Here is a 12,899-nt window from a genome sequence, read left to right on the forward strand (position 1 = left end):
TTCGACTATTCGACTAAATAAACTTCATTAATTAAATATCAGATGATGATGTTCTATAATCCAAATTAGCTGCTTTTTTTCGGTTCTGCAACGAAATCAAATAATCCCTGCTGTTCGATGAAAACTAAACAAATTCAGTATCCAATGCATTTCGCGGAGAGCATGAGCATCTTTTGTGAGTATCTTACATTTCTCTCATTGTTATTTACTACATTGCAGTTTTCTGTTACTGCACAAAATGTGTGCAGTCATCTGACTCTACTTCTGTTCACAAGCGATTTCGCCATACTATCCTTGCTTTTTGACTAAAAGTGTTTTAGCTTACCGGTATTCTTTGAAAGCTCCTGCCATTGTTTCAAAAAGGTCAAAAAGACTCAGAGAGGATTGAAACTAGCCCTTCTGTCGTCCACAAAAACCAAATATTTCAAATATAACTCATTAAGAGGCGAATTTTAAAGTTTAATAATACTACTGAGAAAGAAATTTTTCAATGAATCAGTTTATTATCAGTGTACAGTCTACAGGGAAGAAATGAAATTTGAGTGATTCATTTTTCCAATATTTTGGTCGCTCTGTCTATAGCAGAATATGGGCTTCTGTTAAGTTTCGGAATTCCGTTATAACTTTATGTATAATGCTTTGTTTTCCCAATCTCTGTTCTAATCGAATCGATTTTCTTTTCAGAAAGTTCGTGTTTGCACCCCGTTGCCGAGGCGTCAGTGCCAAGCGATCCGCAAAACTGAACAATGAAGAACTCAGGTAAGAACATTCCTTTTCTAGAAAAATGAATGGATGCAAATTTAGATTTTGGAAACAAATCTTAGTAAGAAATGGTAGGCAGTGATTCAGTCCCTCTACAAGAGAGAATAAAAAAAAGGATAACCGAATCTCTAAATCAAAATATCGTAATTTTATAATATTTTTAAAACTTTAGTGTTAATTGTAACAAAGATGACTTACAGCCTAATAAATACGTATATAATATTCTCGTAAAGCTCGCGTGTTTGAACGAAAAGATTAAAAAAAAATCCAGAACTATTATAAAATATACTCACAAATATTTTTTTTTAAATATGAATTTGAATGAACGAATTGGGAAATGGAAATTATCATCACTGAAAAATTAATATTTTGTTATTAAAGGGTTGTGAAAAGAGTTTTGAGAGATAATACGTTCTGAAACTATGGGAAAATGTCAACATTTTGATTAACTTTCAACTAAAAATCTAATTGTAATTTTAAAACTCCTTTTCTTTAATTATTATCTTCGGAGAAGCTTCGTATCATATTATTTTAGCTCTAGGTCTAACGGTCTGTACTGCAAAATGTCTTGTTGCTTATGGCCCTTATCATAGACAAGCCCGCTGATTAAGTCAGCGATTCTAAGCCGTGTTTTAGCGTCTCTTGTTTCGCTAGCGCGATCTAGGCCAAGAGTACGTCTTAGCTACTCATACGTCACAGCCCTTTTGATGCGGCGGACTTCATTCATACATTTCATTCATTCATCCACGGATCGTAATTTAGACCTGAATCAGAAAACGATCACCTCTGATCAAGTACCCCCAGTGGTATTGTCTCGACTTGGAGGACTTCGTGGTTATGACAGATTTATATGTGCGCCATCTATCTTATATACGGAGAGTCTTTGGCGGGCGGGGTACGAACTCACAACCCAATACAACGCCCTACCAACCAGACTATACTGGGAAAATATTTTGAATCACTTTAGCGTCTTGCGTACCATATTACACGATTTACAGATAGCAACCAGACTATGAACATCATCATTTTATTGTGTTTGTTTTTAAAAAACTTCCTACAGCAACAACTTTTGACAGAAAAATATTACACTGTCTGTTTGTCTTCTCAGAAAAAAAGCAATTCTCGAAGAATGGTTTTTATCTATTTCTTCATTTTCATCTTAAATTTCTTCATTAGCACGAAATCATAAAGTTTTTTTATAAAATTCACCATCAGATGACAGCGCACATATGGACAAAATTTTGAGTGAAATTGGTTGATTCGTCAACAATGAAATTCTCAAAATATGCCTTTGTCGGCGGAAGTACGGTGACAAACAAGATAGTTTAACTCTACTAAACTAACTCTAACTCTACTAAATCAAGAAATGAGTGAAAAATCAAAGCCAAATTTATAAATAAAAAGACATTTGTGAGGTAAATTGCTTAAAGTGTGACATAGCAGGAATCTTTTTAGTTTCAATATTGAATGTCAACTCTTTAAAATTAATTCTCTTTTTCTTTCACAATTTTCTTTCTACACTAGTATAGTTACACGTGTCAAGTTCTTAGTAAATATGTTATTTAACTTGACTCGTTTTTGAAAATTGTCATAATAAATAGATTAAATATTTAAAGTGAATCAATTTGCAAAAAAACTTACTGCTTATAGTAAATTTCTTTTATAACTAAACGAACGATTCAAAACAAAGAAGCCATTGATTGAAGCAAGACTTGAATATTATAAGAAAATTCAATTTTTGCGCTTTTTAGGATTTAAAAAAAATTGTAGTTATTTCTTAAAACAAAATAATAAATCTGCAGCATTTTTTTTTTTTTTTTTTGAAAACCTTGTTTCTGCTTTGTTTTTAAAAAAAATTTTTAAACCCTAATAAGAATCTTTTTTTTTATTCAGTTGCTTCAAAGACTTTTTTAACTTCAATTTAGATTTATTTATTTTTTTATATTCTAACACTTAAATTTTGTTTCTCCATTCCAAAATGAAAATTGACATACAATCGTATATTTATTATTTTTTCTTCATCTTCATTTTTAAAAAAATATCTTTCTAAAGCATTGAGAAATAGTGACATTCCTTACGGCAAAATCATTTAAAACAAGACATTTTGTACAAAAAGTCCAATTTTCTCCAAAATGTTGAGACATCAAAGTATTTTTTCGAACGACCAAAATTGAGCTGACGCTATCTCTTGTGGTCTCATCTATTTTTTTCTTACCTCTCCAAAAAAAATCGAACGTTTTTTTTATGTTTCTAAACGTTCTCTCCTCTTCCCTTTCTTTGCTTTTCCAATCTTTCGCTCAAACACTTTATGTCAACATTCGGAAATAGGCTTTGTTCCGTCTGATTTCACCACTAGAGGAGAAATAGTTTTGCTCTCTTTACTGTTTCTTGCTCGTCTCGTATGGCCCGCGAGAAAATGAGCGATTAGCTGTTGAATAACACAAGTTGGAATCCACATTCTTCTTTCTTGTGATTCCATTCTATCCACTAAATTCTGTTGCTTTGTAAATGATTTAATTAGATGTTGCTGATTAGAATGAAATAAAGGAATCAAACAGTGATTGCGGTTTGAAGGAAATGAAGATATTTTGCAGAAAATTGTGTTGAACTCATCATTTTTGATACATGAAATTTAAACCTTTACACTCGGATGGCTTCTTTCAGGCATCATTCCAGATAGTGATTTTTTATTTATTATTTTTACTTGATTGTTAAAAAAATATCTATAGTGGTACATATAGTGGTAAGAAGATGTAGATTAATTTTTCAGGGAAATTAAACTTAAAACACACACACACACACACACACACTTAGTTTTCACTTTTATATACACTTTTTATATTAGTTTTATATTAACAATAATCTATAATATTTTAATTATTTTTTCATTGTTGCCTATTTTGTTTTTAATTTTTCTCTAAAATTCTCTTCATGTAATCACGAATAAACACTTAAGCACTTAAATGAATTTGAGTTAAATGACGAAATGTTTTTAAGTCCAATTTTGGAGTAGAGAGATTAATGCCTTATTCAAGAGGCTTGGGAAATTCTTCTATTAAAGTATCTTAAAGTACAGATTGAAAAAATAGTTCGCCAAACTGAATAATAAAATCACCCTGATCACTTCTAGCTTTCAAATCCGGTCATCTGATTAATTATTTTTAATCAAGCAGAATAAACTTTCTTCTTTTCGTTAAATCCCTTAATCTAAACCAAGTTTTACACTGCTGGATTTGTTTAAGTTAATCTCATCTCTTAAAATAAAAAAATCCAAGAAATAATGTTGTGGAGTAATTAAAGTAACAAACCTTCAACTGGTGAATAAATAATGAGAGATAAAGACTTCGGGGAAAAAAATGTACTTTCTTTTTTTTTTTTTTGTATTAACGAAATAAGAGATACCTTTTTTTCCCCTAAATTTAATTCGTTAATGCATTTCTTCTTCATCACGTTGAAATGCAAATATTAATTAAATATTACCAACAATATTTCTAATTCAGATTGTCGTTGAACTGCAAAATTAAATACATATAAAATTTTGTGTAATATTTTGACGAAATTTCTACTTAAAAATAAATAAAATAAGAAACGTAGAGTTTTTACTGTGTTCAAATCTCTACTAATAAGGATCTCTCTCTCTCTCTCTCTCTCTCTGTTTGTGTGTGTGTGTGTGTGTGTGTGTGTGCGTGTGTGTGTGTGTGTGTGTGTGTGTGTGTGTGTGTGTGTGTGTGTGTGTGTGTGTGTGTGTGTGTGTGTGTGTGTGTGTGTGTGTGTGTGTGTGTGTTCTACAAGCCAGATTGTGTAGCCAACTACTTCTTCTTAGATATATGCCATGGAGGGTGGAATATCAATTTCAGAACAATTATTTGAAATTCTAATTAATTAAAAAAATTAAATTTTCATGACTTTCCGGATAACTTCTGGCAATTTTTAGAAATATTTTTTGTCTAATTTATATATAATTTATAATATTTTTTGTATTTTTTGTCCAGGAACCTATCACTTTGCTGTCTTTAATAGTATACGAATACAAATTTTATTCGTTGCTTCATCAAATGTTTTTTCAGCACGATTTTCTTCCATTGCTGAAAGCCAAAGATGAAGGCATATGTTTAATCTCTGAATTTTGCTTGACAAATAAAAAAGTAAAGTTACAATATCATGAAATTTAGATGACAGATGAACCGCACAGTTGCGTTTTTAATAGTTCCATAAAGTCGCATGACCGATCTGTATTATATAGGTTCATAAACACAATACAAATATGTAACACGTATACATACATATTAAAATAGCACGACTTTAATGTGAGAGAATTTAGTGAAATCATGGACGTGAAATTATATCAAATGTCTTATCTGAAATTAACTAACCAATTTTCACAGTGAATCAACTGATCGCCCGAGACGATTAGTAGAATAATATGAAAAATAATATAAAAAGACTAAAATTCCATTATTTTTCAAAGATCGTCACAATATATTAGATTTATTTTAATTGTTAAGACTATTTTCTTAAATACAGAATTAAAGTAATTATAAAACAGTAAATAAATCTGTTATATACTCCCCAAAAAAGACTGAAAACACCAAGACCAAATATACAGACCAAAACAAACGACCACCCTTTCAGTGAACTGGATCTCTTTGAATGTGCTGAAAAGGAGGAAAATTTTTTGGGAAATGATTGTAGCAAAGAATGAGACGAATTTTTATGGCTATGATTCTAGGAGATGACGTGATCATAGAAATCGAATGCAGATATCAGCTGAAATGTTTATGCCATGAAAAATGCAACGAAGCACAGTACAATCATTTTTCCAAGTTCTTTTGTACAGAAAAGCAGGAACAAAAACTTTGCAACTTTCGATCGATTTGTGAATATCTCAATATATGCCAAATATTTATACCTTGCATGTTTTCGTTTTGAGAATAGGGCACTATTCCAATAATTTTTGATCATGTCTTGTATATCCACTTCGCAATTTTCTCTTGGAAATGTTCATTTATGCTTCATTTCATATAGATAAAACTGTGAGTTTCCTCCTTATAATACTTCTTCTTACGGTTGTCCGATTCACTAAAGTTCGAAAGTTTGTATTAAATCCCCCCCCCCTTTTTGTTCTGTGTTTTGGAATCTTACGTATTTATTACTGAAAGCATTGGAATTCAAAGACACAGTCTCACATATAAATTTATTATATCAATCAATATAATAAGATTTGAAATTTATTTCTTCTATTTCATATGTACTAAAGACAGTTTTATTTTTAATATATATAAAATCTTTTTCAATATAAGCAATCTCGGATGCAATTTTTGGAAAGAATATCTCTCCTCGAGGAATTCATGCCATTGATACAGGGTGGCATCGATAGATGGTTCTTTATTGCTAAACCCAAATGCAAATGAGTAACAATTTCGCGATAAAAGAGATATCTATAACTGGAACAAATCTTTTGCCCACAGTGTTACTGAATAAGAAGGAACAAGCTCTTGCAAGATCTTCGAAGGACTGATAGGAAAACTCATTTATCCAAATGTGAGAGAGCTTCGGCAGCAGTCTAAGCCTAGCGGTGGTTCAAAACTTAATATAAGGACACATGTCCATATAGGCGGTTAAAGTATGATTCGTAAGTTTGAAGAATTTGGTTCTCTAGATGTTACATTTTTGCCGGCGATTGCGGTGGAAGTTGCAATTACAATAGCTAAACTTTTCGAAATGCATTGGATTTCTATGGAACAGACGACCATGGAAGACAATGGTTCTGGTCTTCCATGATCAACCATTCGCAGTATTCTATGAAAAATACAAAAATTCTATACTTGAAGCAATTCAAACCACAAGATGACCCTGCATGTCGTAATTTTGCATTGCGTTTTGTAATGAGGATGCAAGTAGATGAGTGGTAATCACATAAATTATGGATATATTTCCCATTTGACGGTGCTGTGAAAACGCAGAACTGCCACAAAAGGAGTTCCACCAATCATCGTGCCATGCAACAGCAGCCACTGCATTCCTCATATCTCTTAATGATGTGGATACACAGCAAATACCACTTTTAACAATGCTTCTTCTAAGATGTCATAGTGGGAAGGTTTATTAGGGTATACTGTCACAAATGCACAATACGGTAGATTCTTGGAGGACTATGATGTCCTGGCGTTAAGATATCGAGGTTGTTTGGCCAACACAGTGTTTACGCAATGATGACAGCGCTTATAAAGAATATTATTCATGCAAATATTCCTAATGAGAGCGCCATCTCGTGTACTTAGCCACTTGTTTGAACAGCACGATCACCAGATCTGAATACTAGTGACATCCGACAGCGGTGTTTTTTTTTCAAAGATCATGTTTATCAAGGAAGAGTAATTAATAAAGCAGTGCTGGAAGCTAGCATCGTCTGCCATGTCTCCCTCAATCCTACTGATATGCTACATGTGGCCGATGGTAACACAGTGTTACACTATCAGCATATTTATCGACAAGATATACATATAGAACACAGAGGTGTGTAAATAAATAAATCTTCTGTTATCCTTTGATTTTTCTGAATACTTGCAATGTCACCTTTTGGTAAAATTTTAAAGTATTTTTTCCGACGTAAACCTCGACCGCATGATTTATATAAGGCATATTTGAAATTTTATTTCACTCTGTTCTTCTACATAGCCTGCTTATAAGTACCAACAGTTTAATTTTAACCACCTTATATTTCCTTATCCAGCTTTAGGAATGTCCACCAACTAACATAATTGACTTCTCTCTTTATTCCAATATATTAGAGTATTAGTTGATACTTGTTTTTTTTTTTCATGAGTAATATACATATCATAAACACTTCAAAAATTCAAAATATGTGTGCTCTTGTATGCAATAATGGGAATCTTAATTAAGGAATTATAAATTAAGGTAAGGGTATGCCCATAAATTTCCGGTGTAAATGCTTTAATTCTATTTAAGGTGCGAGAGAATTAAGAGAGGGGGCAGAGATATATAACCTCGCTTATACTACTAAGATAAGATAGTCATGGGACAAGTGTTGTGACTCTTGCATCTAGTTAGATTGTCAGGAATAGTTTTGATCGCCCGTTACGTTTCTATACCTATAGTAATTGCAGATTCATGTATCACATCTGATTGAACTGTTATGTTTGATCTTTCTCTTCGAACGTAAGTTGTTCTTATGGCAATTACGTAATTTCATGACCAAAATATTCAAGAGGAAAAAGATATTCATAAGATAAGCGTTCCAACATTTTCATTTAACTAAAGAGTCATTATGAACTTAATTTCCCCCGTCGACTTGTGGTGTTTACAGTGCTTTTGAAATTTCATGTAGTTAAAAAAGCATTTACTTTTACAGAGAATTGGGTGACATAGACGACACGTGGATGGATTGGCCACGGCCAACTCAAGATGAAATTCCGGACTCTGCGTTCGAAAATAGAAGGAAAACGGTATGATTTTTAAGTATTTATTAATTTGACAGCTAAGATAGTTCTAATAAGAATCTATTACCGAATCAGGGTCATAGAAGAAAAAATATTCTTAAGAGCAAAAATTCCATTTCATTTTATAGAATAGAAATATTTATCATATATACCAAATTCTAGTTATAGTTTAAAAATGAATTTCTAACTTCAGAAATTTATAAATCTATCCCGAGCTGTTAAATAAATGCATTAGTAAGCTTTCTTTATCCCATTTTTGTTTCTAGAAGAATATCATGGCATCTTGAAAAATTAAATCTTTGCTTTAAATTTCTTAATATACTTTCAAGAATCTACAATACAAAGATAAATACATAACTTGATCTCCTCTTTATAAAATTTATCCCACATACTCAATAATTGGTGAAGAAATAAATGAAGTAAGAAAAAGTCCATATCGGCAATAAGTTGAATAACCCTGTGACGTTAAAATCCAACTTTACGACCCGAGATACCAAAACCATAGCATATGATTTTGCACTAGTGCAAACATATGGAAGGAAGCACGTTGTTTACCCAAGACACTAGGCTCTCACTGATTAACTATGACCAGTTGGGTTTTCTTTTTTCTTATCCGTCATCATTATACATCATTTTTATGCAAGGTGGAGCACCTTCTCACTTTGATCGTCGTCGAAAGCAATTGCTACAACAGCATCTCACAGATGCTTGGTGACTAGTTGTCATGTTCCAATAACATTATCTCATCTTTCGCCGGCTATCATCAGTTGTGACTATTTGTTGTGGAGTTATCTACCAACCTGAAGGATTATATCTACCAACAAAAGTTAGCACCTGTGCCAGATATGAAGGACAGCATTTTCAGTGCTATGTTCTTAATAATAATCCAGCTTACTCATCATCATCTGTGGAAAATATGGTTCTGCAATTTGAACACAAAGTGGACATATTCAAATATCTTATATGTTTACAACGCTACCTATTGGCTTATTTTTGCACTATTTTTTTAATTAATAATGTCAAGATCATTTTAATTAACTGTTAATTAAATTTTATCCCATTTAAACCCATAGAAGCCTTAGCATTAGCGCCCTAGAGCCATTCGACGTGGAAAATTTATTTCTAGCAAAACCTTATATGAAAAAGAGAGGAATTTAGTTATAAAAATGATTCAAATAGCTTTTATCAAATAAATTTCAAATCAATGAATTCATATTTAGCAATAACCATTTGAGAACCATTAGACCGTTGATTGTTCATTATAAAATTCATAAGGGTTGTGAGTCTTTATATGGAGAGTTTGTCTGTCTATCTGTATCTTGACAGTGATGGCTTCACAATGTTAGTGAATTGCCTCAATAAAGTCAATAAGTTTTGCTTGTAAATTGTAAGTTCCATAATTTTTTTTTTCATTTATAACACAAAATGCTAACACTGTTTCTTCATCTATCTTTAATCCAACAAAGAAGCTGACATTTTTTAATTGAAATTCTGCTCAGTTTCAAGACTTACTTGACTTCCAAAGATTCAATTTTATCTTAGAAAAATATATAAAACTTCACTCTCTTCAATTTTGCATTCAAGATTAAAATCGGTAGAATGTGCCTTTTAAATACTTCACTCCAAAGTTTCAAGTAACCAAACCCTCAAACTTTCCTCATAGCAATTTCAATATGAACGTTGGAATTTTAATAGGAACGTTGATGACCAATCATATTCAGCTATCAAAATAGTGATACACAGCATTGCTGAAAAAATTAACTTATAGAAATCTTAAACTGATGGGAAACTATATAGAAATGACTGATGTTAAATTATGAGACATATTTTATCTGTATCGCCTCCACACGAACTTACTCCACTTGCACTCATTGAGTTCCCGTTTATATAAAGAGAACATGTTTTATGTTGTACAAACGAATCTAATGATGTCACTATTTAGTACTAAACTTCTACAAATAAAAGTTCTAACCTTTGAATAAATGTACTGTTTGCAAATCTCGAATCATAAATGGTAATGTCTTGATTTGGAATACACGCATATATCGGCACAGGGCGTTATCATTGAATTAGAAGAATCATTTGTGAATGTTCCATTATGTAAATGTGCAATTTAAGATAGTTGTTATTTCACAAATACATATAATGCAAAGAAACTTTACATTTTAAACTATCTATTTTCAAAATATCTGTTAAATCATGGATATAGAAGATAAAGTAAACGCGTCCTTTAGTTAACTGAACTAAAATCTAACACCAATGCTTAAGAAAGGTTAAAAGACCAGTAGGAAATAGAAATTTAACACAGAAATATATACAAAATATTGAAAGAAATGTATAAAAAGCCCACCGAAGATCTCACTTTGTTTTATTTTCTGGTGAAGTCATGAGTCAATAGGGTTCTTAAAAATATATTATTCGTAAATGAAGCTTCTAAAAATAAAATGACTACTTACTATAGAAAATAGATTTTGAATTACTTCTACAAATTAGTACAATTGCTTAGACTTGCTTTGCTACGAGTACTTGTACAATGAGTACAATATTTGTAAATATCCTCCAAGTTACAACTAATGTATGAAATGTATATTTAAGAAAGGAATCAGAGGTTAGTAAAGGAAACAGGTAGTGAGAAGTTTTGAACACATGCACCGTTTCAATTAGTAAATGGAGGGGGAAATATATAGTAAATTTTGATTTAAGATAAATAGGTTGGTCTCTTTTAAAAATGCTTTTATTTATTTACTTCGTTCATTGACTAAATTTTAAAAAATTACTTTAATTTTTTTTTTTTTTTTTTTTTTTTTTTTTTTTTTTTTTACTAATCGCAATATTTCTGATAAATCAACAAAGATGTCTGAACATGAGCAAGTTGTAGTGAAACTTTGGAGCAAGTTGTAACGTATTACAACTTGCAAAAATTGTCTTAATTTGTGTCTCATTCATATATTCTGCTTTCAGTTTTACAATACATCTCCAAAACTCTGATATTTTCTAGGTATTCATCTCTGAAAGAGACTCATTTAATAAAAATAGTAATAATAAATCACTAACTCATTTGCCTAGTTAAGAAATAAAAAAAAGAATATGGCGATATAATAAGAAATAGAAACAAGAATGAGGGATAAGGAAAAGTTTAAGAAACGAATCACCCCACAAAAAAAGGGGGAAAGTTAAAGAAAATTCTGAACATGCATATGGATTATGGTAAAAGAAGAATGGTTTTACTCTAACATTCGGAGATGTTTACAGCAATCCTGGCAATATACTACAGTATTTTTTGCATTTACTTCTAGTTATGAAGAAAGGTGAGGGCTATTTTGTGACAGATCACGTAATTTGAACAGCGGCCAGATTATAAGAATGGATCTTAAGCTGGCGTCTCTTCTCTGCCTTCCACGCCAACCAGGAAATATGTTTAGCCCCGGCAGGTTTAGCGTGCAACAAACCTACTCGTACAGTGTTTTTTCTGTCAAAACGGGTTTCGAAGTAGGAACAACTTGCACTATATCCTAGTTATGGCGACCGAAAAGTTTGGAAAAAATACTTCTCTAATTAAAATCAATAAAATTGATGAATGTTTTTTTTTATTCGTTCTATGATTGAATAGTTAAGCTATAAAAAGCAATTATAATTTAAGGAATAAATGATAATAAAGTAAGGAATTGTAAGTACATTTCAAAATATTGTTACGAACCTATAATATTGCTACCCGGCACGAATAGAGTCATCGTAAGAAAGACCGTTGTACGATCGGTCCTGTACGTGCTGAGATCAATGAGCTTAGAGCTTGGCGACAGACTTGGCGAGCATTTGGCGGCTTGGCGATAAATTTGGCGAGTTTGGCGACTAAATGGATAGCACCGGAAAGTTCAAGAACTTTCAAGATCCATCCACTAACAACCGAGATGCAGCCAGGTACTCCCTGATTGGTCAGAAGATTCTAGCCCCGCCTCCCGGAACTATAAAAGACGGGCACTCAGAAGCTACGAAGTTGTTTACCGCGGCTGCGAGGCCTTCACAAAAATTCAGTCTGCGAGAAAAAATAGGGACAACTATTTTCACAAAAACCAAGCTCTGATCAGGCCAAATGTCAGTTTTGCAGTCTTTTTAAAAACACAAGCCATCATGAGATAGCGCCTCCATTACACTCTTACCACACAAGCCCACCAGAGCTGGCGCCACAAACCTATGGTCACAAACAAGCCAACAACACCGTTTAAGAAGGCAATGATTTCGCTGACATTATAGAAGCAATGAAAGAACTGAAAAAGCTAACGACCGAGTACCCTTTACTCTTTTCACAGCTTAAAAAACTAAAAACCGCAAACACTGTTATGGAAAACTGGATATACTCATGAAGGCATTCGATAACCCAAGTCTACCTGTCACTAACTAGTTTTCTCCTGCAATAGCCTTCGCATAGTCTATTGGAACGCAAATGGCATTAACAATAAAATAATTGACCTTCGTAATTTTGTAAATAAGTATAACCCCGATGTAATCCTACTGCAAGAAACCCACCTTAGACCACAAAGAAAAATTTTCCTGGCAAACTATTTCTCATATTACAGTTACAGAGCTAACCAGGCTGGCGGCGGTACTGCAATTTTAATTAAAAATGGTTTACCTCACAGTGAGGTCCCCCCACCTTTACTACAACATGTAGAAGCTAGC

General features: G+C 32.4%; 1 protein-coding gene across 2 annotated transcripts in view; it reads left to right on the plus strand.

Annotated features, from left to right (window-relative positions):
• Positions 1-12,899, plus strand: part of LOC129972700 (uncharacterized) — a 98,445-nt gene that overhangs the window by 81,907 nt on the left and 3,639 nt on the right. For both annotated transcript variants that reach the window (XM_056086929.1, XM_056086928.1), the window contains exons 3-4: positions 685-759; positions 8,135-8,228. In XM_056086929.1, coding sequence (XP_055942904.1) covers positions 685-759; positions 8,135-8,228 — 169 coding nt within the window. The remainder of the gene's footprint in view (positions 1-684; positions 760-8,134; positions 8,229-12,899) is intronic.

Source organism: Argiope bruennichi, chromosome 6 (genome assembly GCF_947563725.1).
Source record: "Argiope bruennichi chromosome 6, qqArgBrue1.1, whole genome shotgun sequence".
Classification (NCBI taxonomy): Eukaryota; Metazoa; Arthropoda; class Arachnida; order Araneae; family Araneidae; genus Argiope; species Argiope bruennichi.